Source organism: Anoplolepis gracilipes, chromosome 16 (genome assembly GCF_047496725.1).
Source record: "Anoplolepis gracilipes chromosome 16, ASM4749672v1, whole genome shotgun sequence".
Taxonomy (NCBI): Eukaryota; Metazoa; Arthropoda; class Insecta; order Hymenoptera; family Formicidae; genus Anoplolepis; species Anoplolepis gracilipes.
In genome coordinates, this window is record NC_132985.1 from 4,012,227 (window position 1) to 4,038,078 (window position 25,852).

The following is a 25,852-nucleotide window of genomic DNA, read 5'->3' on the forward strand; positions in this document are numbered from 1 at the left end:
CGTCGGGGATTTGAGACAGATCGCTGATGAGTTCCCCCAGAGGGGTGAATCCTTTCGCCGACTACTTTCAGACACGGTGTTTATAGATGCCCGGGGCGATTTCTCGAAGCGAGAAATCGTAACAGTCGAAATAACAGACTAAGAGTACTTGCCGCGTGTTCATTTTCCGAGACTGACGTAATCCGCATATATGTAGCATCGAATATTACAGCATCGAAATTTAATCGTTTAATTTAATAGCGGTAAGAAAGCGATTACGCGCACTGCATCAAATATAATTAGGTTACTTTTATAGATAATAAAATTATCGCTATTTTGCTTGTTATGTTTCTATTTAGTATCGATTTTTTTTAGATCAATTAGAACCGGTTCGCAATCAATAAAGTCTTCGTAGCGAATGATTTGCTAATGGTTATGGCGAAAGTTCTATCTATAAAGTTCTATTCTATAAAGTCTCCTACATTGACGAAGCATGTATGTACAGCACGAATAATTAATTAGTCGTCCCTGCGATTACAGCATCGTGCACGTCAATATATAATATAATTATACTTTGCGGCTTAAGGCGCGATTAATCGACTGTTCCTTTCTATGGTACTGTCTCCGGAGAATTTGAAGCTGCGTTGTACGTGCGTCGCATACTTAAAAAGCAATTGTCAATTTGTCGGCGCTTGCCTTGTAAGTAACATCTTTGATTTTGCTGTTATTTTCATCGGAAATGTTCCGCAATCGCGCCAATTGCTCGACTAATGGATACAAGGCTGCTTTCTGTGTATGGAGCGAACACAATAAAATTTCGCTCCGGTGAATAAAATGGATCGGGATTTATTTTCGACGAAATTTCGGAAGAATAAAAAAGACAGAAATAATAATCGACAGCGCGTATCGTTTCCTTGCCGCTATTAAATTAATAATAAATTAAATGATTAAAATTCGATGCTTTAATTCATACGCATACATCGTGAATTTTTGGAAAAAATTATGAAATAGCATCGCGATATATTTATATCAACGTTGAATAAATATATCTAATTGTATGTATATGAACGCTGCGAGAAAGAGAGAGAGAGAGAGAGAGATATCTGTCAAAAATTCAAACGTCACATCAGCTGACAGCACCACGCTGACGCGTTTCCAGCGTCATCTTCAAGTGACATTTGGAACTCTCGTGCACTGACTCGCTCCCGAGGTAACCAAATCCCGTCGGTAAGGAAGTATCTGAGCGACACTTGGCCGGCGTCGTCGAAAACCGTTATTATGAAGCGTCCGTTGTTGACGCTTCGTCTCTCGTGACTTGTTCTTTGTCGGCGTGCAAGCAGGTCGGGAAATGGCGGAGGACGAGCAAGCCGACTGGCCGAACAACGCGCGGTTATTCCAGATCGCAATCTCCAACAATTTCAAGAATATAAGCGAATCCGTCAGGTGAGCGACGTGTTGTATATCGAAAGCCCGCGCACGCGTGCGTCTCCTTTCGATTTCGCGCGCGCATTCCTCGCACGGTTAACCTCTCCTCTCTCGTGCGACGTAAAGGAGGGCAAAAAAAACAGTCTAGGTGGTTTAGATGTTGTAGGTGTAAGCGTGTGTGAGATAATTGTGAGTTGAAAGCCAAAAGAAGTGCTGTATGTTTTCCCGCACGTGTCTTTCTGTCACGAATTTAGATTGGATTGTTGTGTCAGAATAGGCTCTCTTTACTCTTTGTTTTTTTATACTTTTTCTTTGACATTTTTCTTAAATTTGATTGTAATATTTCTTTACGCTTTTTCAGTTTCAGCATCTGATCGTGCGTTCGAGTTTATAATTCTTATGCCCAAACTCGCGCGCAATAACAGTACTGTTATCAGAAGTATGTCAAGTACATCATGTGGCCGAGAATATTTCTCCAATCAAGCAGCATCTCACGTTTACATTCTTTATTACATTCTTTAGGATACCTCTTCTCTTTTCGGACATTAGCATATTTTAATAACAAGATTATTACAAATTTAAAAAAATTAATATTACAAATAATTCAATAATAAACTTAAAACAAAATTATATCAAGAATTTAAAAAAAAATACTATGGTATACATGTCTCTTGATGCAATAATTTATTACATTCATACACAATCTATAAATGAATATACGAGTGATATGAAAAATTTATATTTTTATATCTGTCAATATAGTTTTAAATTTTATGTAAATAAGAACGAGTACAAAATAACGATCTTTATACGAGACCATAGCCAATCCATCTTTTTCACGAGTTTCGTAATTTATTGACGCGATGAGGCATCGAGTCGAAACGGGAAACGGTGGGGGAGGGATCGGCATCGTCGATGACCCAAACGTACGACTCGGTGTTACTCGATGTCATTGGCCTCCGCGGTTTGCATGTTAATTCCCGACTCGCTGTCGCTCACGTGTACTCTGCGTTGTGTATACACGTCCGTGTCCGAACTCTTCTGCGATCTAACTAAATCGCTCGGTCCCTTTCGGCACATCGCGTGCGGACTTCCAGGAAAAATTTTTGCGCGGGCCCACCAGTTGACCTTCGAGGAATTCCACGAAGCGTTCGGCGAAAAAAGCCTCCCGTCGCGGTCGCCGGCGCGGGAACGACGGTCATTCGAGCACGCGTGCGTGCGTGCGTTCTGCAGCACCGAGTCTTTCACTGTGCAAATATAAATTGAACGTAGTTTGTCTCTGATGAGCGTTTCGTGCAGACTGAATATTTCTCAGCATCGTGAAATAATCAAAGAAATTGTTCACACTCGATTTTATATCTGTCGTAGCTTTTGTATTGCGAAAAATGCAGATGCATCTTATCGGATTTATCAGCAAGTTTCTCATTCTTGTGGAGCATCGCAAGCATAATTTAGTTAGGTCTGGACTAATGCAAATATGTAGCATTGATTTCAAATTGCACGAGTCCCGGCCTGATTACGTATGCAAGAAACAACGCTACCATTTTCGTTGACAGTGCGATTGTAAGACGGTACGAAAATCTTTGGTAAGTTAGAAGGATACGCGAATAAATGTTACGTCAAAAAATAAAGATAACGTCTCCCGGTATTTTTTAAAACATCGGAAACTGATAATGAGTAGAGAGGAGATTAGATCTTGCTATTGTATGTTTATTATAAGAGACACACAGCAAAAAGTCGAATTGAAACCTCGCGACTCCCGTCCCTTGTGATCGAAGGTGCCGCTGCTCTTTGTCTGACACATCGGGACAAAGAAAAATTCTCGATCCTCGGTGCGATACCCGTCACGTACTAACTATGCATCATACGCGGGGAATGCGCATCCGGTCATGCGTTGGAGCCAGCGGAGTAAAAGGGCGCGTATATCTTTCTCGTACACGTATATCGTTTAAGTCGATAAAATGCTTTTCCGTGAAGTGTGAGATAAAGCGAATAATTCAAATCGTGCCACGCAGCAGCTTGTATTATATTTCCAGGTGCGATGCATTAATCTTAGATAGGAGCATCAATTTATCTATGATAATTACATGCATTTAATAATTTGACACAATAATTACGTCATACTAATAAATTAATAAATTTATAATAATATTTATTAATAAAATATTATTTATAAATAATAACTTCTTAGTAATAAATTTATTTCATCCATAAACTAATCAATTTGCATTGTCATTTATTTTTCTTCTAGCGAGAATGAGTTTGTCGAGATTCTCCCGATTCTCAAGTCGAAACCAAGCGTTGTCCAGAGGTTACACAAAACTCTAATAAAGGAACTATATAATAGCATGAACAATGATTTGGAGAGTATATTGAAAGAAGGCAGTTTGCAAGATGTTTTGAGCAAAATAGCTAAACTATCTGAGGAAAGTACGACGTCCATTAACGAAGTCGCATGGTCAGTGATAGATTTGTTAAAAAATTTATTTAGTAATTGCTTAATATGATTTTTAATTAAAGTTATGTATGATTGCAGGCGCCCACCGGGGAATGTAATCACTCACTTGATATCACTGGATGCACACAAGATCAAGGAAGCAACCGAGGAATTGGAAAAACAAGTAAACGAAGTAGAAAAAGAGAATAAAACTCTAATGAAGACAATTGCAGAAAACAGATCGAGAATACGTGCCACGAATGACAACATGATTAAAATTTTAGATAATACGCCTATTATATTGCAAGAATTAGAGAAAATGTATGAAGAGTTAGTAGCCTGTCACAAAATGATCAGAGATGAACATTTTCAAGATAAAGTTTAGAAATATATTGTGTGCATGTGTATGTATGTAATTATATTTATGCTATAAAATGTACATTTATATTAAAAATAATAGATTTATTTAGTTATTAACGAGTTACAAAAAACATTTATATAAATTTTTATAAATATTTTATTAACATTGTATGATATTAATAGCAGTGTCGCTTTAATTTATTCTCTACCGCGTCTTCTAGAACAGTATTTATCCGTTTTCTTATGTTTGGTGAAATGGATGCGACGTTCTCGGATTTTTCTTTCAAATTTTGAAGTAGTATCGCATTCTTTTCCTGAAAATAAGAATTTTTCTCTTTCTAGAAATTTATATAAGTAAACTTTGCAATAATTATGCGTAGATGGTAAAATTACTTACTTTTTGTTCCACGATCATAGTTTTTACGCGGGCAAGTTTTTTATTGTTATCATCAGCGTTTTTTCTTAATTGTACTAGCTCTTCCATTAATGTGTTTTTCTGTGTCGTCAACTCACTTATCTTTGTGCGAATTGTCTCGTCCAGATCTTCGTCATCACCCGACTTTTTCACACATGCCTCGTAATTTAAATGTATATTTTTGAAACTCTCGTGAAGATCCTCTTCCATCGGTTGTACGTTATTTAATACGAATAACGATGTGCTTTGTAATCGTCTCACATTGCAAATTTTTGTCTCCATGTTTTCATACTTGTCACGGCAGTTGCGTAATTTCAACTTGTAATGATCAATCTCCTTTTTTATCTGGTGAAGCTCGCTATTGTAATCCATATTGTCGACATCCATCGCATTAACTGTACTAGATACTGTAAAACTCATTTATCCGCGTTATTCCATTTATTATTTTTATAATGATCTGAAGAAACTGGATAGAGTAATGATGATTACCTTCATCCGTACATTGATTAATAATGCTTTCGAAATTCTCATCAAATTTATTGTTATCCATCTCGATTATTCTGCTTCAAAAAGTTCAAAGTTGCTCGACAATATAACTGAAATTTGTGTAAATTTCATTAAAAGCACGAATATTCTCCTAGCAAATATCGTGACTAAAGTGAAAAGTAGTAAGAAAAGTAAGTGAAATAATTGAAGAAATACAGTTCTCGCAGGTTTTAATTATTTTTTTTTTTTTAACATCGGGAAAATTTATAAAAAATATATTCACAGTCTTAAACAATATATATATATATAACAATATAACTGAAATTTGTGTAAATTTAATTAAAAGCACAGATATTCTCCTAGCAAATATCGCGACTAGAGTGAGAAGTAGTAAGAAAAGTAAGTGAAATAATGGAAGAAATACAGTTCTCGCAGGTTTTAATTATTTTTTCTTTAACATCGGGAAAATTTATAATAAAAAATATATTCACAGTCTTAAACAATATATATATATATATATATATATATATATTAATTAATTATTTAATTATTTTTCTTTTATTTTAAAGACTGAATATATATATATATTCAGTCTTTAAAATAAAAGAAAAATAATTAAGATCTTATATAATATATATATATATCTTAACACACAATCTTAGATATAAAAAGACTATAAATATATAGGCCATACATTTCGAGTTACATTTCCCTCTAGATTTATTTACTCGTTTATTTAACCAATAATTGTTCGATAGTATCGATATGGATTCGCCTTCGATATTGCGATTCTCGAATCCAGTCAGTTGTCAGTAATGGAGCGCATCGTAACGGATTGTGCGGACTCGGTATCGAATTATTCCAAGTTTTTTTGCAATTTGAAAGTGAATCTCGCGTGCGAAAAGTAATCGGAAGTGTATTTAGTAAAGTGTCAAGTGTTTGTTTTGTCAAATAATGCTGTAATATCGTGATTTTCATACCGACGATGTAGGCCCGGTGTCTGTCGAAATCGTGTACCATATATTTAACGGTATTTTCTCTCAAAATGCAAAGAAAGTGCGATGGATCTATAGTTTATTACCAGGTATGTTGTCGTTTTACTGGATTAATTATGTTTTCGCTTATATATTTGATTATTCATTCAAATATTAAGTTTCGCGTTAAAATAGCAGCTCTTTGTTTCGACTGTACTGTTTTCTCTCTCCTCATAAAAATGGTATACTTATTTCACGTTAGATGTAAAACGAGCAGACCTAATTATCGCGATTAGCATCTAGTCTATAACGGCGGCAAACCGCCGCGATTCAAAATAAGTCAAGCAACATGGCGTCGCGTCGGTGACGCCAGAGCGTTTCCCGCGTAAACCAGCGCCACACCCCCTCCGCCGATAGATGGCCTGGCGTCCGCAAGATGGCGGCAGCGCGTTCGATCACAACGCACTCGCGGCTCCTCGCCATTGCGACGTGATTGCCTACTACCCAAGTTTCGTGTTTGTGCGTGAGAGAATTCGGTCCCGGTGCGTCGGATTTTTCTGTGGCGGCCTACGCAAGTACAAGTAAGTTGAAAATCGCCTCCCATTACGTCGTACGCTCGCCGATGGCGACCGGCGAGCGCGAGTCGCGCGCGCGGTACGCCAAACGTCACGCGTCGAAGGCGCGTCGTCGCTCTTCTGGAGAGAGGGATACGCGCTTCGTTCTTTTTCTTTTCTCTCTCTCGACGAGGGTTAATTTCGGTCGACCGTCGCGAGACACGTCGCGGCCGTGTCTCTTTCCTTCTTCCCCGCGCCCGCGCACGCTTGTTCGCTCGCTCCTTCGATCGCGACCGATCATGATCCTTCGAGAAACATCTTTTCGATTTCTTCGCGAGGCTACCTTTTTTTCGACGCCGATACAACGGACGCGCGTCGACGTTCACGTCTACGCGGCGAGACCGCGTTGCGTCCGTTTTGGAGGTTATACGCGCGCAACGCGCCGCTTCCAGAAACGCGCGTCGCGCGCGACGATGATGGCCGGAGTCGATACTTTCGTGTCGCGAATTTTTACGTTTTTTCGCCGTGCCATCGAGTTCCCTCGGCGAGGTTATGAATATACTGTTTGTTGGAGCAGCGATACTAGGGAGCATAGTCCGATTACGAATCTCGTTCCAACAATTATATACCGTGCTTCAATATTAAAGAATTAAAGTAAAATACTATGAACACGTATGTTCCATAGTCGCAAATGGCTGTGTAATTAATATTGTTATGATGATCGAAATTTATTTATCGTTAAAGATGTTTGTATGTGTATATATATATATATTTGTGTTGAGTCTCTTTATATTATTTTTTTCGCATATTGTGATAACTAATATTAGTAGCGCATATATTTTAACATAACACATTGTTTGTCTGCAACGAGGAGAAGGAGAATTCGATATCTGCACACGAGCGTTATCTCGCGCGATAAGTGCTCTGTATGACGTGTATGTTGTATTATATACATGGCCTGGAATATATTTTCTCAGAATTTTTATATTGTGTCTCTTTAAATCTAAAAGTTTTTTAAATTATAAATCTAGTTAATTATTATCTATTAGATCATTATTTAAAATCAAAACAGCAATAATTTATATTAAAGATATTATATTTTCGTCAAATATTTTTGATAAAATAAATTCTCTTTCGTGCGACGTGTTTCCTGTCTACAAATCGATATCGATCGAATTCAATTTCGTTAATCTGAAAGAGATTAACATATTTTTGTAATTAATGTTTTACCATAATGCTAATTCGCGTGTTTTGTAAATTGTTAATAAGAATGGTTTTATGTTCCGTTCATGCAAATTAATTGTGATTCAATGTTGATTTTTCTTTTTTCAAAGATTTTCATAAATATAGAAATGAAAACTTTTCCTGATACACTAAAGCGAGATGATAAATCTATATTGAATGTGCAGATTTTTATAAACGCAGTATCCACAATCGTGCAATTTAGTTTGAGATTTCAATTTTTAAAATAAAATTGTCTTGGATATATATTACAAAAAAAATAGATTTTTTTTTTTTCGAAGTTGTCTTTTTATCATACACGAAAACCCTTCAAATAATCTATTGAAAAAAAATCGTGAGAATACTATGATATATCGCGCTTTATATCTTAAAATTTTACAGAGTATCGAATAACACTTAGTGCTATTATTCTACTTTGTATATGTACATGCGTCAGGCTTGATATTAGAATACGCGTGAACTGCTCTTGGAATTTCCTGAGCAACAATTCTATTAATAACTCGATCTGGATTTTTACTTCGCAAGCAATCGCTGATGTGACACCGCGTGCTTTCTCAAGCATGTGCGTCTGTGTGTGAATGCTATGATATAACCCTTCGTTATGTTTACTATCAACTCTATTCGCAATAATTATGCTATATTAACTTAAGCGAGGGGAATAAAGCATACTCATTCGAATTGGAATTTGCTTGGCCTCGTTTTGTAGATTCTAGTTATTACGTAAACTTAACGATCGATTCCCGCTTTATTTGGTTTGGAGGATCTTTTTTTTTTTTTTTCTTTTTTTTTTTTCTTTTTTTTTTTTTCTTTAACTCGTCTTAAAGATTAGTCTTATCGAAACTGAAGAATTTTCAATAAATTGAACATTGTAGATATTCGCACGCGAAATTATTTATATATTGAAGAATCTCGCACGCTTTAACCGATAAAAAAGATATCAAATCCTTATTTAGGATTCTACGATCGCGTAAATGAAACATTACGGGAATAACTCTCGGACGGAGAGGGTCCAGAGGAAATGTGCCCTTTATTCGTCATTGTGGGGTGACAGAAAGGGGGAAGGAAGGAGATAGTTTGGGCTAGGTCAAGCCGAGTTGATTCGTCCCCGAATGGCAGTCGAGGGGAATGAGGGGGCTTCAGAAGGGGGGAGGGAAGGGGAGTTAGCGCGACCGTTTCATCCAATTTCTCGACGGCGGGGGAGCGGGCGAACGGGGGTGGATTTCTCCCGATTCCCTCCCCACCATTCCCTTCTCCCTTCTCGCCACTGCCGCTCGACACAATGGCACAACAAAGCGTTACCAGGGTAACTGGCCGACGGAGCGGTTGCCATCACAAAACTTTCCAACTTGTGATTGCAAACATTAACGTCGCCGCGCCGGCACACGCGCTCTGCCGTGCGGATTCACACGCACGACACGCCGTTCTCACACGCCCGTTCGGCACGCGAGCGCGCGTGCCTGGAACACGCACTTTGTTGTTTCCACTAAGTGCCGGGTGGAGAGAACAACGGTGGCGTCGGCGGTGGCGAGACGCGTCGGGAGGGGTGCGGGCAATGTTAGATGCTTCTTTGTGAATCGTTATGGTTCAAGGTTTCTTTTTATTATCTCTCTTTGTAGGTTGAATTTTGTTTTCCCTTTGTCGAAAGAAAGAGAGAGAGAGAGAGAAAGTATCACTTTTGATAGCAGATGTATGCCGGCAAAGTTAACGCCCGCTTTGGTAATATCGAATTTTGAGTTTAAATTTTCCCACGATCCGTGTAAAATGAAAATTTTCAACAGATGTATTCTACATAACTTTTCAACGCATACGTTATACAAAACTCGTAACTGCATACTTTGCGTTATATAATAATCATAACGCACGCGTTAAAAATGATAAAAGGTATCTGTTAGGTGACAATTATCGATATGGGCCAATATAATTATTGGAAAAACCCAAACAACCGGAATTTTAAAAACGCTCGAATGTGAATAAAGGATATTATTTTCAATTAACCGATCGCTCTATCTGATACTTATTGTTAGAAAAGTCGAATTTGCGAGTTAACCGGCGATTAGAACGTTTGATCGGGATGAGAGTCTTGCTATAATATTTTAGATACGAGGACTTTGTCGATTCTAGGTCTTGAGAAAATACATAGCGGGTTAGCCTTGATTATTTCGCAGTCTCCGCGCGAGTTGGTCTCACGATTTATGCAAAGGGATCGACCGCCACCACCGCCGGGCAACCTTGATTACACTTTTATCACTTGAAACGGGTCCCGGCACTTTCAGCGCGTAGCAGCGCGTAACACTGACACCGCGCGCGCGTGTAATAACACGTGGACAACAGATTGACCTAGTTGTGTGTAATTTTACAATCTGGCTTAGCCACTACGTGTTTTTATGTTAAATAGCTCGTAGGACGTCATTCGCGGTCGGCGCTGATTATTTCCCACGCGCGACGTAATCGATACTGACGGCGGAGGGTTGCAGGGAAAGAGCCACAAAAGGATATATGTATATATATTTAAATTTATATTTATATTTATATTATTTTGCAATCGCCATTTGTAATGGCACCCTTAGGCGCTATGATATTTCGCACATTTGAAATAATTGATGCACAATTTTATGGATATTGAAAATGAAATGAAAACGATGGAGTGAGAAAAAATATACACATGTATTATACGTCGGGATTATTTATTTAGGAGATTTAACTTTTGTATATATATCGTATACACGTGACCTCCGGAAGATTAAGAAGCGAAAGAAAAACGTCTCTCGGGCACTTTAGCTTCGCGGAAGGCGAAAATTAATGGTTTATTTTATTCGCTGCAGAAGACTTCGTGACTTTAATAACGGCGACAAGTTCCGCGCTATCTCGCGCGCGATGGATGACGAAACTCTTAATTAGATATCGGAAAAATAGAACTTTCCGCGTAGATCCGTCTCAGGGACGAGACGAGATATTTTGTTTCCGTAACTAGCGAACTGTGTTTCGCCGAACGATAAATTAACCATGTAATTCTCAACTTTCCTCTAGTTGATTCCGTTCGATTTTCCTCTCTCAAAAATTATTTACTCGCTAATTGATTTAATTCCAATGCGTCGCGAGACAAAAAAAAAAGAGTTATTATTTCGCGAATAACTGTATATTTAAAAATAATATTGCTGTACGGTTTTATAGTTATAATTTTCGAAGTATTGGTAAAACAATAAAGAGAAAACAGATATAGCGATAGTAACGTTAAATTAATAACTATTTTCTTTCTTTTTTTTTTTTTATTTTTTTTTTATTTGTTTGCCATCCAAGTTGTAAAATTCTGGCATTTAATTAAATTTTTATCCTCGCGTTTTGCGGTGACAGTTTGCGGATACAAACTCTTCGCGAATTACAAGTAAAAATGATACGTGTCATCGATTCGCACACTTTCGTCACGTTCTAGTTAGCCATCTGTCCGAAAGGAGAGCGGGCGGCTAAGTAAAGTGAAACCGCTTTGTGTAAATGACATGGATCTAAAATAGGATAGACTATGTATTATACAGTCAAACTGATAAGGTGCTACCGCGACAGCTGTTCAAATCATTTCTTTTATTTTTATACGTTTCATCATTCCGTGTATTTCCTCTTCTCGTCTGTCTTTCTTTTTTTCATTTAATCGATATATTTCTGTCTTGATCTTGTATAGTATCTTTCTCGTACGAACAGAATCTTTTCCAATCCGTGAGAAATCCGTAAGCAATATACCGCATGTGTTCTGTTTACCATTATATTTATAAAGACACTAATACTTGAGTATGTATCTAATTATGATGACAGGTGCGAATTCATTACTCGTAATTACACGCAAGCAACTCATGCGGTTGCACATCTATTCGCCGTATGCACTATTTGCGCTAGTGCAGTATTATTTTACCACTATTAGCTATTCATATACGAGTCATTGAAAACCAGACTGGTTCGAGTACTTTACATAATGATGGAGATTAATGATAATTACATATCGCAGACTTTCTATGCATATTTGTAAACATTTTTTTTTATTTATACAAAATGCCTAAGGCTGCTTTTGAAACAGTCTTTTGTAATTTCATAAAAAGCTTGCATCTCAAACGCTTTATTTAAAAATTGCCCGGAGAGGGAACGCATATATATATATATATATATATATATATATATATATATATATATATATATTGTCGTCGCGCAGCATAATTGCTACTAGATCTTTTAGCTTATAACAAATAAAGATTCCAGGCTAAATAATAATTCCAGGTCGTAATTAGCTCTCGAACGAATACACAGAAGGGTAAAACGTGTCATGTTGGTTGTTACGAGAGCGATTGCTCAAGAGGATTGCAACAACGACATTCCTTATTGTGTTCCTCTGCCGCGGAGTTTCCCTTTTTGAACTTCGCCTCCTCCTTTCGTCCACGTCTCTCGCCATCGTCGTGTCCCGCGTCCCGCCGACTCGTAGGCCTTGGAACGAGCACTTTTACGCGACGCTGGAATGCAGCGGTTCGCCGCCTCTGTTGATCTATCTAGGTCCTCCTCGTTTCGCGTGTGCGCATGAAAACATCGCCGCGCGTGCGATAATTCTTCGTCGCCTTTTCTTTTCGCGATCTCGCCGGCTCTTATGGAATTCGCGCGAGGTTACGAGATTACTCGTTCCGTTAATTCTTGTAAGCGCGTCGAGTTGCGACGTCGAATGGAATTTTATTGCTGCTCGCGAGCTGCCGCTTTAATTGCGCCGCGTTTCCACTTTCAATCGCGACGTTTTTAATAGTGTAAACACAGTAGACTGTCCTCAATCTATGTTATTCAGTCTCGTAATCGTTTATATCGAATTGCTCCTTTCCCTCGCGCTCATATTTCTATTCTTCAAACGCGAAAGCTTTTAAATAACATCTCTTGAAGTGTCTACGACAAAGGCGTAATTGAATAGGCTGCGAATTCTGCGTTTCATTAATCATGACGCATATAAGTATAATGAGTCAAGTACGACTTGAAAAGGATTAGTCTGATGTACTGGCAGATGTTGTTCTACAAGCGTATATACGAGTATATAGTAACGAACGCGCGCGATGATATTGATGGCGTGCCATGTTGCTTTGAAACAAAAAGCGGCGTCATGTAGGGATTAGCTAAGAGGATTGAAGGTGGCGAGTGCGATATCACACGTGTGTGTCTGTTGGATTAATGCGTTTGTATTAGAGCGCGCCATTAAATCTGATAGTCGTTTTGCCACCAGATGAAAGAGCGAGATTTACAATTGTACGTAATAACAACTATAACATTTTTCAACGGGTATATATTAGTTGCGAGAAATTGGATGTTATCAATCATCGTTTCACGATGTGACTCACGTTTTATTCACGATTACACAATCGGCAGAAATATTATCCTTTTATTTCTCCTTATTTCTTCACTTCCCGTAAAAATTGCCTTAACATCGGGCTATACGAAAAACATGTTCTGAGAAACCTGCGTGTAAGATATGTATCGTCTTAAGATGATTTCCGTTTACGTAACTAGTTAATCATTCAGATAGAGTAAAAGAACTCCCAGGATTCGGGAAGATCGAACATCAAGCTCTAAGCGCGCCGCTCATTTCTATCTCTCGTAACTGAACGTCAAACTTCGCAACTGACGTCGTTGTCGTTTACGTAACGAGTTCACAGGCAGGACTACACAGTTGAGATTACCTGCATGCCAGGTGCTGTTGCTCAAACTATCTTCTGAGAACTACTTGTCAGACGAGTCACGTGTAAAACGTGGTTAATAGGTACGATCGTAAAAAGTAGACGGGGGAATGTCTTTTCAATTCGGTTTAATTCGAATTGATGGTCCAATTTGTCGCATTAAGTACGCACTTGATTCATTCCCGTAAATAAATCAGTTTTATAAAAATCATTTTACAATTTTATAATAATTACATTTAATCAATAGTTTTAATTTTTGAATATTTTTAATAACCATTAGAAATGTTCCATATAAAAAAAAAAAAAAAAATGTGAATATAGTTATAGAGCTAAATACAATTTTTACTTTTTTATTAGTCATCGAAAATTAATTGTTGGCAAAGCGAATAAGTAATGCTCAGGAACACTCTTGTTCTTTTTGTCGGGACAGAATTTATCTTTGCTAGCCGACATGCTCCAATTAAAGATTTCTGACGTTAATGCCCGTCTGAGTATGTTTATCTTTTAATGAATGGAAATACTTTGGCCTTGGATAATTCGTACAAGCTGTTCTACGATCGCGCAAACCTTAATGTAACCGCTTTTTCATGGATCTATCAATTGATCAAATCTCTGTATTATTTAATTTAAAAACAATCGAGGTAATTGTGACAATTCACTGCAAGATATTTTCCAATGATAAAATTAATGATAAACAAAAATATTTCTAAAAATTAAAAGACAATTGAGTTAATGTATTTATTATTAAAATTATAAAAAGTTATAAAAAATTATAAAATTGTTATAAAATAATTATTATAAAATTATAAGATGATTATATTATAATACAAACGCGTCATATTTGGTTCACGCGAAATTAGTCTTCATTGATATATCTGATTGTGAGATCTTCGAAAGTCTCTCGAGCATTGAGAGGTCTCGAATTTCGCGTGGACCACGTGGGCGTTAATGTCCGTGGGCCTTGTGCAGGTGCAAGCTTGTATATGGCCACGATGCAAATGCGTCCGGCGTGGAACCTCGATCTGACATGTCGATGACCTTGAACTTGACATTGGGCGACCCCGCGCATCCTCTTACTTTTACAAGAGTATGAAACTTTTACTTTCACTTTGCACCGGATTCTCGTTTACGTGTTCTTAATGCACGCAATGTAGGCCGAATAAAAGGAGAGCGGCGGCTGCTGGTCCGTCGCAACATCTTACGACGCAGATAAATCGATCACGATGAATGAGAGACTAAGTTTCTCCGCGAGGATAAACGCGCAGGTGTGTAATTTATACTCCTTTTCCGATTTGCATAAACTTAATGTATTTCTTAGTCGTTTTTTATATTTTTGTATATATAAAATCTTTATTATATATGTATTAAGAGGGAAAGCAATATATGTATATGTATAAGACACGATAACTTTACTTGATATCAATGAACAATGTTTGATTCACAAATTACTGGAACAGCTGCGACAACAAGCGGTGCCAGAGGATTTCTCGGAGCGTGACGCTTATTGTTCCGCGCGATCTTGGCACGCTTGACTATGCGGTGCCGCAATGAACATTCAAACCAGTCGAAATTCTTGCAATTACAAACGAATTATACGCTCAGACGCCACTGTTCGTATTTTCGCGCCGTATAAATTTACGCGGGTATCTCTCTTTTTTTTTTTTAACTTTATCACGAAACATTGATTTATGCCGTTTCATTTTGTCGATAATCAGCTGTTCTTAACGCGTGTTCGCGTGATCGCGTGTTTAGTAACTTTGAAGGAGTAATTAAATGGTCAACTCCTGTATAGCTGTATCTGATCCAGATTTGTCTCTACTTTTAAAGATAAGCCCGCCCGCTAATATTAATGGAGTTGCACTGCGAAGTATATATATATAACACTGCTTGATGTAGTAATACCTTTGAGAAAAACTTTCCGCCTAAACGACGTTCATTAAGCGGCTGCTTTATTTCAAAAGCTATCTCTCGGATGTAAATTATTTTATCTCGCCGTGCAGGACAAGCAGATAGATAAGAAATTATTTGGAGCAAAACTTGTGCTTTCTTAAATATGTTTTTTATAATATTTTCATTGTTAAAGTAAAGCTGAGATGTTAGAAATATATTAGGCACATATATCGCCGACGCGTAGAAATGTAGAAACAAAAAAAGCAGACTAATAATAATAATTATAATAATAATGTGATAATAATAAGTCAAATTAGGTAAATTGCAAGAGATTGTACATAATCTTAGTGCTTTAGTATTTTCTTTACTCTCACAAAATAGACTTGAAACAATCTACATTTAGCTAGAAGGTATTATCTTACATAGAATGTATATAGAATTACATAATTTATTGCGTACGTAAAACTACATGTATGTAGTAACTATGTAGTAGGTCATTCTCGATAATTATTCCATAATTTCTTCATTGAAATGCCAAAGCTAATCAGATGGGAATTAGGTTGTCAACGCACATGTAAATGGAACGGCTTCGTATTCTCAGTTATTTTAGTACCTATTTACCCTTTTGCCAACTTTGAGCGTCTTCAAATATAGCGTCTTAACTGCCCTGTCTTCTCCGTACGAGCTACTTCGTAGTTCATCGTTAATACAGCGGTACCTCAATTCAAGAACGAGCGTGTACATACCACACTGGTGAGAACAAAAGACGAGTGGTGTAATTTGCCGGAGGATGATGCCACCGGCGTCGCGCGTATTCATTGTACTCGGATAGAGAAAGGCTAGATCGATCGGGTTATTTCGTTGTACGAGGTTCGAGAGATTTGCAAATTAGTAAGAGAAGAAAAAAATCAGGCAACGCATGATCTCTTCCTCTCTTTTCTCGAGAAACTCTTTATCTACGACGCTCGTAAATCAAATCGCCCCCTAAAGCCTCCACCCCGAGAAACCGATTAATTCCGAATTAAAAACGAATCGATAATTACGAAAAAAAAAAAAAAAAACGAATCGGGTGGAATTCTTCGTTGAAAATGGATCCTCTCGGCGAAGGGTTAAATACTCCCCTCCTCCTCCCCCCTCCTCCTTCCCCCCCCCCTCCTTCTGGCGAGTCGATCGCACTTGAATGGTCCGGTAGAATATCTGAGAAGTATCCTGACTTTGCAATAATTCTTCCTTTCTCATCTCGTCTCTGCTCTGTTCTCCTTTTTCACTTCCTCTCTTTCTCACCTTTTCTCGTTATCGATCCGTCTGCGATCTGCGAAAGAAAGACACACGAAAGGTGTGCTTCGTGCATGGATTTTAATCTCGTACTTTGTTAACTTTGGTAGTAGGTAGGTACGTTTGCTTATACGACTGGGAATCGTCCTTCTTAGCGTTCTTTTTAGCGTTTCATTAATTAGTACGGCATTCCTGCTTGCCATAGTCTCGCGTTTTTGCTCTTTTCATTATATCCGTAATAATTAAAAAGAGACAGTTTTTAATGAATCTCTTTTAATTTATATTTTATCGAATAACAAGAATTAGTTTAAAAAAATAATTTCCCAATAAAATCGTTCGTGTTCGCGGCAATGAGTAAAGACGGTAAGGGCGGTGGGGTCAAAGGGTTAAATCGCGCATTCAGTTCCGCATTGCGGTCCACGCGTGCTTTTCTCCACTACGCGCTATATCTTCGTCTCGCGATTGGGCTCGCTCGTCTCTCCTTATTGCGTACTTTGCCAAGGCTCTCACGAGTCCCTGACGAGCATCTCCTCCGAGGGCCTCGGCACGGGAATAGTACACGACGTAAGATAGAGCCGTTCGTGAATTATTGAGGGTGGCGTGTACGACTCGCTGCCAGCAATGTGGGGGAGCATCGTCGCGATCGTGTCGCCGAGACGCCTCTTCGTCTGCATTGGAGATCCGCGATGCGACTTAACGTTACATCAAAAACGATCGATTTCGGCGAATGGACAAAATTTTAAATTCACGTGGCCATTTTTAAATTAGCATTTCGTAAGAGAGGAGAAAACACGTTTCTCCAAGTCTATCTGAAGAAGAATCATCTCTCTCTCTCATTTTGCTTTAGAAAATATATATTTATTACAAATATATATATATATATATATATATATATATATATTTATTTATTTTAATAGGACTTTGAAAATTTGGCTTACTTTGCATGATTGATAAAATACACATAAATAAACTAAATGATTAATACGTGTATAAAATATATCGTTTCTCTCTCATTCGTGTTACGAAATATTTTCGCTTTGGGTGACATCAACGCGGGTATCTCACATTTCCGCTCCGCGTCGATAACCTGGAAATAGTGGTGTTGGAACGTGTGACGTAACGAATCGTTCCGAATCGAATAGGAGCGGTTTTAAAAAAGACATGGGTATATTCGTATGATTTCAGATCATCTTCCATTTATATCAATTCTAATTGCGATTCTAATTGTTACAGTCATTAAGGAAGATAATAATAATGCTTACACAGTCTCGTTAAATTCTTTTTGCATACATAGATGAACCAATATTTATTTACGAAAGTATTAAAAATAAGCATGGATAAGATAATAGTCGGAAGAAAATATACACACGCAGACACACATAAATATATATATGCAATTTTGCTCTCCTTCTCTCGAAATATTTTTTGATAAAACGAATCACGTGTATAAAATAAAGGTAACGTTAAATTTTACGGTTGAACCGAAAACGTGCTTAACAAATTCATTTACGATCTAACGAGCACGTCACGCATCGTCCCGCTAATTTGCCTCTGCCTCCCACGCGATCGCTCGATGTGGGTCCAGTTAATTATATTACACGATTACCTCCCACGCGAGGTACATTTGCAAAGCGAAATTATTTCACAATTAGTAATTAGTAATTAGAAGTTCTACTCAGAAAACGAAATTTCTTTCCGATCGGAAATGCGCTAGATATAATAAATAAAAAGTTAATAAATTCAGATGCGAGTTTGTCAGGATTGACGTTTCAATACTTTGTCGATCGATCATCTTTGTAGATATATTCCGTGGATATTACATTGGTCGTATTGTAATTTGCGAAATCATATTGTATTGTATCCTACACGACGTCAAGGCGTCTCCATCCGCGCATTTAATTTATGATATGCAAGAGCGAAACTACGTGATTTGCAAGCGTGTCTATCGCGCGGCGCGAGTGTGGGAGTGTTCCGAGTAGATCGACTTTTTATTGGGTCGCCAGTTTTTTTTTCTCTTTTTTTTTTTTCTACGTCGAAACTGCAACGAGCATACACAGTGGCGTATTCATTACCTGAAATATCCTCTCATAAATTTTCAAGCTGAATCCTTGCTCGACTGGTGCATATCACTCCCGCGAGCCACGTCCTTTGGCAGTAAGTAAATTACTTCGAAGGTTAGCCATCGTGTATTCGCGATATCGCGAATAAACTTACGACGCAATAAGTCTTACATTAAATAAATTTCATTGTTGAACGGGATTCATTTGTGTAAAAGGGAGCAAAAAAGTAAATATGGAGTCGTAAGCTGGACCGATTGCAAGTTGCAAGTGTGCTCGTAACACACACTCTTCTACTCATCATTTTTTCGTATAAGTACGACAATTATACAAGTTTTTGCATCTACCGTGTTTTCTCGAGAAGATGATAAATGCTTTATCATAAAAGTCTACTCTGTTAGAAATAAAAATATAAAAAAATAACTAAATAATTTTATTACTTTATTTTCTTTTATTATTTTATCGTCTCGCTTTGTGAAAGTGAAATAATTTAAAAATGATTCGACAATTGTTTGTCATCTTTAATACTTTCCGCTGTATATTTAGATTTTTGCGACGAGGCGTACGCCCCCGACAGAACGAGGGGGATTTCATGCTGCGTGACATAGACTTAAAGCCGCGGATATCATGGATGCAAGAGAACGGAATAGGAGGAGGGTAAAAGGAGGAGGAATATCAAATATGCTAGGACAGATGCATGATCCCACAGTAGTTTGCCATTCTTGCCGGTTTCGCTCTTTCCGATACTTGTTCCCTTTAAACGTTTCCTCCGTGTTCCTCCCCTTTCTATCTCTATCTTTATCCGGCCACCTCTACCCTCGGCACTCGCTCCTTCTCATCGTGCGTTTCTCGCGTCTACCACCCTCGCGGAGCCCTCTCGATCGGCCGTTTTTTTTTTTTTTTTCCTCTTTCTCGCGTAATTATAGTTTCCACTGTTGCATGCATGTAGTATAGCCAGTTCATGATAGCTTGGGAGTACTTTTTATTACGTTACGCCGTTGTGCCTTTCGTGGAAAAGTTCACGTTTCATGAATGTGGTTTTTTATTATTTATTACACACTGTTAAAACTTAATATGATTATGTAGATACATCTTCATAAACTTTTTTTAGAAAGAAAAAGCATTTAATTTTTAGAAAAAGTATGGGTATATAGACCTTTTTACACTACATGTATAAGGTTAAAAAAAAAACCATTACGATTACGAATAATTGCATTGGAAATCATTGCGTGTATTTCGATTCGAATTTCAAGATATAATGAGATTTATATGTTTGTAAATGATGAAACTTTTGCAATTCTAGTTTGCCGGTACCCTCTGCCGTAAGGCAAGCTCGATAACTAAGACTCGAAATCCGGCTTAATGATTATGACAGGATAGGATACGATCGCTCATGTAGATCTTTGCGATTTATCCTTTGTGGTAATCCGGATTTAAATATTGAACTTTGGCTAGCTTCTTCCGTCTTGCTCACGTTTAGCGTAAACTTCTACATCTCGCGTTCTATCACATTTCAACCTTCTTTTTATGTATGTACTTTCTATACTATTCAAATATTTGGAAAGTAAGCGTCCTTCACTGCTTCACTATTTGCGATCATGAGAAAACGCACATTTTACCGCAAGAACCACTAATAGTAATATCTGTAAAGTCAACTTGGAGAAAATTAATATAACTTGGGTTTTTCTCGATAATTCAAATTGTGTGCTCGTAGCTTTCATGAGAATTAAATATTAAATTAATTAAAACGTACATATCTTTAGGGTTTTTTTTTTTTTTTTTTTTTTTTTTTTTTTCTAACAGGAATTTCTATACGTGTATGTGTGTGTGTGTGTGAGGTAAAGTCGCGTGATTTCCAAGTATAATTTTAAAATAATTGCATGGAAACGTATGCTACATTTTAATTTTTTCCGCGAAAGGTTTGTTTTGAAAAATTGTATCCGTAATTTATAGATCAACGACACATGTCTTGATATTATTTTTACGCGAATTTAGATTTGCGCGGCGTCAGATTTTGGAAAGGTATCGGCGCTCCGTATCAGTCGAGAAGAGATTGACTTTTATTATACTCGTCGAGGCAATCTAAGTGGAGAATAAAACGAAATGCCTTTCGCGCGAGGCGAGATCCTGGGGCTATCTGCTTTTCTAAACTTTATTATTCCGAAGCGATAAGTCATGCATTCGTAACGAAATAGTACGCTCAGTTAGTTTTCCGGCAAACGGGAGGACTCGGGGAGAATGCCTTCATTTCTTTCTTCTCGCTACGGGCCGGGTTTTGGCTCGCGTTTCCCGCGGGACCTTCGGAAGAGGAGCAGACACCCGAAATTCTTTCCTAAGGAAAAGTCGGCTCCCCCTTTTCCTCGTCGGCACCTTTCGCGAATTCGATCGAAATCCACTTAACTCGCCGCCGCGGCACTGATTCGATTTTCGAGATTCACTCGCTCTTCGGCTCGATACGCGCGCGTCCGAGGGTGAAAGAAAGAACCCCGAGGGTGGTGGTAGTGGTTTGTACGTGTGCGCGTGTGCATGTGTGCAAGCGCTTTCGATAGGCCCGACGAGAGTCGACGTGCGCTGAGCGGACAAGGGATGGGGGGGAGGTAGAGTGGCGATTAATTATGCAGAAAAGCTGCGATCGATGAAGGAACGTGCACCCTTAAAATATTGATACCACGAACGGTCTCTACTACCATAACCGCCTCTCTCTCTCTCTCTCTCCTGCTATTCTCTACCCTCGATCTAACAACCGCCGCCGAGGCCGCGGTATAGCGAGGGGGCTTCGCAGACTCTCTCGATTGTGTGTTCTATACCTGTAATATCGAATCCACCCAAGTGAAAAGTAATATTCGCCTCGGGACGTGGGCGGGCGTTCGGAAACTACCATCTGCCTGCTTTCCGTACTTCATCCATGTGCATACTTTATTATTACAGCCGCGGTAATTTTGCTTTGTTTTGTCATATCGGCCGGCCGTTTTAAATCCTCATAGAGACGAAAATGATTTCGAATCTCAATCCGAGCGTCAATTCGGATAAATTGAATCGAGTCTTCGCCTATCTTAGAGAGCGTCTCTCGAGGATTTCGCGCGGCGAAATTTACGAAAAAGGCGGCATTTGCGATGAAGAAACTGGTATACGGCGTCTCTCATAGGATTTCTGATTTTCTCTTTATTACATTTCAAACGGCGAGAGAAAGAGAATCAACCGCGCAGCAGTTTCTTTTCATTCGGTGTAATCACGTCTAATAACAGCGATTGCGATTGATGGAGAGAAGCCACGAATAGATAGAGCTGTCCCTTCCATTTTTTTCAGCGGCGAAGCTAATCGCCTCCTTCTCATCAAGCCCAAAGTATTCGGAGAGAGAGAGAGGAATTCGTCTTATTATTTCGTAGACGTGCAAGAAGAATTAATAGGAAAATTCCGTCCGCGGGCGAGATTCTTGCCGTGTGGAACTTTTAAGTTCGTCAATGCTGCTGTACGTCAACAGAGAGAGGGAGAGAGAGAGAAGGGAAAAGAAGGCAGAAGGAGGGGCGAGAGCATGGTATTTTCACACTTTCCTTCTCCGAAGTTGGAGAAACTCACCGTGAGGAAAGCCTGCCGCGAGAGGTTCGCATTTTCTGCGGTACATTGAGCGGAACGCAAAGTTCTCACGGTTATATCGTGTTCCAATCAAAGGGGGAAACGATGCATACTTTATTCGCCGAAAGAAATGTCTTCTCTAATGCCTATTACTTTTTCATGATACACCTGTGTTACGTAAAAATATTACATTAAACACTTATTAGAATACGTATTGTACGATTAAGAAAGTTTGCCTTTTTTTTTCAATATTGAGTAAAATAGCTACTACAATCGTTACAGTAATACAATGGAATGTTGGGTAAGTCTGTACTGGAATAAGATAATTTTGAATTATAAATTAATTGTATATAATTTTATATATTTATCTGTTTTGTGAAATTATAATTAAATGTAAACAACATTATAAATTTAAAAGTTTGCGATACTGATTTCTATCTTTCGAGTTACGATTCTGTAACATGATGAAGTGTACTCAACGGTACGCGATAAATTTATCGACGGGAAATAGCTCTTATCGAGAGAAATTGAGTAGATATAAAAAAAGTACACAAATATATAATTATATGACGTATTAATTATATTTAAATAATGATAATATTTCCTGTACACATTATTAAAAATTTATTTTGCTTTTATTTCATTTCATGAAATTATATTAAATTTATATATGTAATAATAATTGTAATATTTAATTTGATTAAAATTGTCAAATCAAACTTTATCAACTTTTCTGTAAACATGACGTTTCTTATTTCTAAAAGTCATGCGTATCGATCGTCTCGCGTTTATTTTTATCGTATATTGAGATGAAAATAAACTCGAGAATTGGCACGAGAGATTCGATGGCGAATGCGCGCTAGAAATATTGGTCACGACCGATCCAATAGCTATGACTTCACCTGTTCGAATTCTATCGCATTCATAATTTTTGCGTTATATTTTCGGCGAATCCGTCGGATTTGCGGAATAAATCACTCTCTCTTCTCAGTCACACGTAATTACGTAACCTAAACCACGATCCGCCGCGCACTTTCGCAAGCGCGCATTCTCGAGATTGTAAACGTGAATGTAACTTGCTCGAGTACTTTTGACGTGTAAACTTGCAATGAAATTATATCTTAGAGCTAACACATATGTATCCCTATATTAAGATATGACTCAACACTGAAAGGGTTAATTATAATATGCATCGTAGTGTCTTATCCGTTTATTAGTTTAGACTAACACAGCAACGATTATAAATTCTCCGTGGCAGATAATCCTGCAGTAGGAACGCCCCTCTCGGAGAGGAAGAACGTCTTAGTGCTATTGTGTAAAATAATCCTAGAAAAATTGAAGAAATTACGTTGGTTACCGCCGTTTAATCGCGAACGATGAGAGCGTTTTCGCGCGGAATCGCCCGGTCGCACGATGGAGAAGACCCATTGTCCTTGCGCCGGAGCCGGTTTCGAAAGCTGAAAAAAAATCGTCGATATGAGGGTGGGGAGTAGAAAGAAAGAGAGAGAGATAGTTATACTCGCGGTTGTATACTTGCCTTCCTCCTAGTCGGAGATGAAAACAGTCCGAGGAATCTTTCTCACGACCCGGGGGTATCCTGGGATCAACGTGTCGAAGAACTGCGAACTAAAATGAAAGGAAAGGAGACCGAGTGTGAGGACTATCCTTCTTCCTCGCTCGCGTTCCGGATGTTCCGCTCGTTTATTACGTCGTTGTTTTACCCGATTTTCACGAACGTCGAACATCGAGCGCGATCATCTTCATCGACGTAGACATGTGGGAATTTTTAGAATTTAGCGCGGCGAAAAACGCGCGATGTCATTGTGCGACTGACGTCTACTTCTATCGAAGATCTATCGACTTTATATACGACGAAAAAATTATATTCTCATTTTCAGAATTTCACTTATCTTTATAATATCTTTCTTCAAGCAAAAGCGCTAAAAGAATTCTCTTAGTTTAAGAGAGAAATTCTTTACACTAGAAGTATCGAGCGACCATTTCTGACCATTTCTATTTTTTTTTTAGATTTTTTTTAAATTTTTTAAATCCTTTCTTTTTTTGCAAGAATAAGTTACTAATATAAAAAATAAAAACGGCCAGAATAACCGCTCGATACTTTTAATATTAAAGAGTAGAATAGTCTCAGATATTCTTAATATTTATATAATTTACGTAAAAAATATATACTGAATGGGATATTTTCTTACCATTCTATTCTTTAATATTTGATATTATTAATCCTAATGATAACAAAAAGAATTTTACATGGATTTTGCTATTTATTAAAACTTTGACAAAGTAAATATACAGTTTTTATTTAATTTATAAATAATCCAAAAAATATCTCGTAAAAAAGAAAATATCCTTATTCCTTAAGAATATCTATTAAAAGATTATAAAATATACATTTTGAGAATACAATTTTTTCGGCATAGTAATCGTGATTTCAGTTTGGCCTGTCGAGCACATCGCATATTTATTCGCTCGTGTTCTTTTTCCATAGTTGTGCGAGATCGTCGGTATTTCTTCTACGTATTTTTTCGTCATAATATAATATAATTGCGCGATTTCTTTCTTCCTTTTCATCACGATATAGGCACCATTGTCTTCTTTTATGATTTTACGTAAAACAAAGTACCTCTGGTAACGATAAATTCTCCATTTGTGCTTTTTCGCTCTCTTCCTTCCCCCTTCCTTCTCTTCTTACCGTCCTCTCACTCTCTCTCTCTCTCTCTTTAATTTTCTCACCTACTCATGTATTCTCTTGTTTCTTCCGAAGTTGTTCATGATTTCCGTTCATTCACCCTTTCCGGTCATCACCCTTTCTTCTCCCGCTGCCTCCACCGATCCGACATTGTTGTCTCCTCGCAACTCATTTCCGCGACTTCTTCTCAAGATCGTTTACCGCGCAGCGACAATCTCCTGACAAATTTAAGATTTGAACATCTACTTTTTTTCAAAGTTTAAGAGGAGAAATAAAAAAAAATTCAAGAGGGAAGAGATAAAAAGATGTAAACAGATTTAGTTTTTAAAACTTTTTACGAATAAGCGCGCGATTCATTTTAAACATTGAACTTTATATTTCTTAAGCGTGTGTTGGCGTGCAATTCTTAAGCTTACGGTGACTTCTTCACGAAATTATAACAAGCTGCGACGATTTTACTGTCATTCCTAACTTTTGCAATTATGCCTTCTTCGAGGACGATGCGTAAAGTGATTTCGCTAATGGAGAAAGATACATTGCGTTTGCAAATAAGAAACATGAAGACCTTTAAGATTCTTGAAGGATTTATCGCTGTCCGAGTCCATGCAGAAAATGCATCACGTAATCATCGAGTTTGTCGTATCGCGTTAGTTTAGAAATGTTCTCGCAGTCGGTCGTTCGTCATCGTCAAAGTGAATCTCGCCTTATTATTGCGATTCGCGTGACGCCTTGATTTTCTTCTTATAATTCCATCTCACCCGCTGTGTGCCATCAACTCGATAAAAGCCGGT

At 37.9% G+C, this 25,852-nt stretch overlaps 3 protein-coding genes across 5 annotated transcripts in view; 2 read left to right on the forward strand and 1 right to left on the reverse strand.

Annotated features, from left to right (window-relative positions):
- Window positions 1–1,216: 1,216 nt before the first annotated feature.
- On the forward strand, window positions 1,217–4,318 carry LOC140674629 (uncharacterized). Its single transcript, XM_072908306.1, has 3 exons — window positions 1,217–1,422; window positions 3,656–3,862; window positions 3,941–4,318. The coding sequence occupies exons 1-3, from the start codon at window positions 1,328–1,330 to the stop codon at window positions 4,224–4,226; spliced, it is 588 nt and encodes a 195-aa protein (XP_072764407.1). The 5' UTR covers window positions 1,217–1,327; the 3' UTR covers window positions 4,227–4,318.
- Window positions 4,319–4,377: 59 nt separating this feature from the next.
- Window positions 4,378–7,148, reverse strand: LOC140674740 (uncharacterized). Its single transcript, XM_072908508.1, has 4 exons — window positions 6,974–7,148; window positions 5,106–5,212; window positions 4,599–5,023; window positions 4,378–4,515 (listed from the first exon to the last, which is right to left on the reverse strand). Exons 2-4 carry the CDS (start codon window positions 5,164–5,166, stop codon window positions 4,378–4,380), a joined length of 624 nt encoding a protein of 207 aa, XP_072764609.1. The 5' UTR covers window positions 5,167–5,212; window positions 6,974–7,148.
- Window positions 5,965–25,852, forward strand: part of Hnrnp-k (Heterogeneous nuclear ribonucleoprotein K) — an 88,683-nt gene continuing 68,795 nt past the window's right edge. For 2 of the 3 annotated variants that reach the window (XM_072908299.1, XM_072908305.1), the window contains exon 1: window positions 6,505–6,657. The gene's annotated coding sequence lies outside the window, so the exon portion shown is untranslated. Of the gene's footprint in view, window positions 6,187–6,504; window positions 6,658–25,852 lie in introns of those variants that run through there. The other variant, XM_072908301.1, reaches the window with a different exon arrangement.

Bases quoted from the DNA above. Each gene is read 5' to 3' on its own strand.
- LOC140674629 (XM_072908306.1), top strand. From the start codon at position 1,328: ATGGCGGAGGACGAGCAAGCCGACTGGCCGAACAACGCGCGGTTATTC. The intron at 1,423-3,655 runs GTGAGCGACGTG...TTTTTCTTCTAG, and splicing joins AATATAAGCGAATCCGTCAG to CGAGAATGAGTTTGTCGAGA. The intron at 3,863-3,940 runs GTCAGTGATAGA...GTATGATTGCAG, and splicing joins TCCATTAACGAAGTCGCATG to GCGCCCACCGGGGAATGTAA.
- LOC140674740 (XM_072908508.1), bottom strand. From the start codon at position 5,166: ATGGATAACAATAAATTTGATGAGAATTTCGAAAGCATTATTAATCAA. The intron at 5,024-5,105 runs GTAATCATCATT...TGAGTTTTACAG, and splicing joins TAATCAATGTACGGATGAAG to TATCTAGTACAGTTAATGCG. The intron at 4,516-4,598 runs GTAAGTAATTTT...TCTTATTTTCAG, and splicing joins CTATGATCGTGGAACAAAAA to GAAAAGAATGCGATACTACT.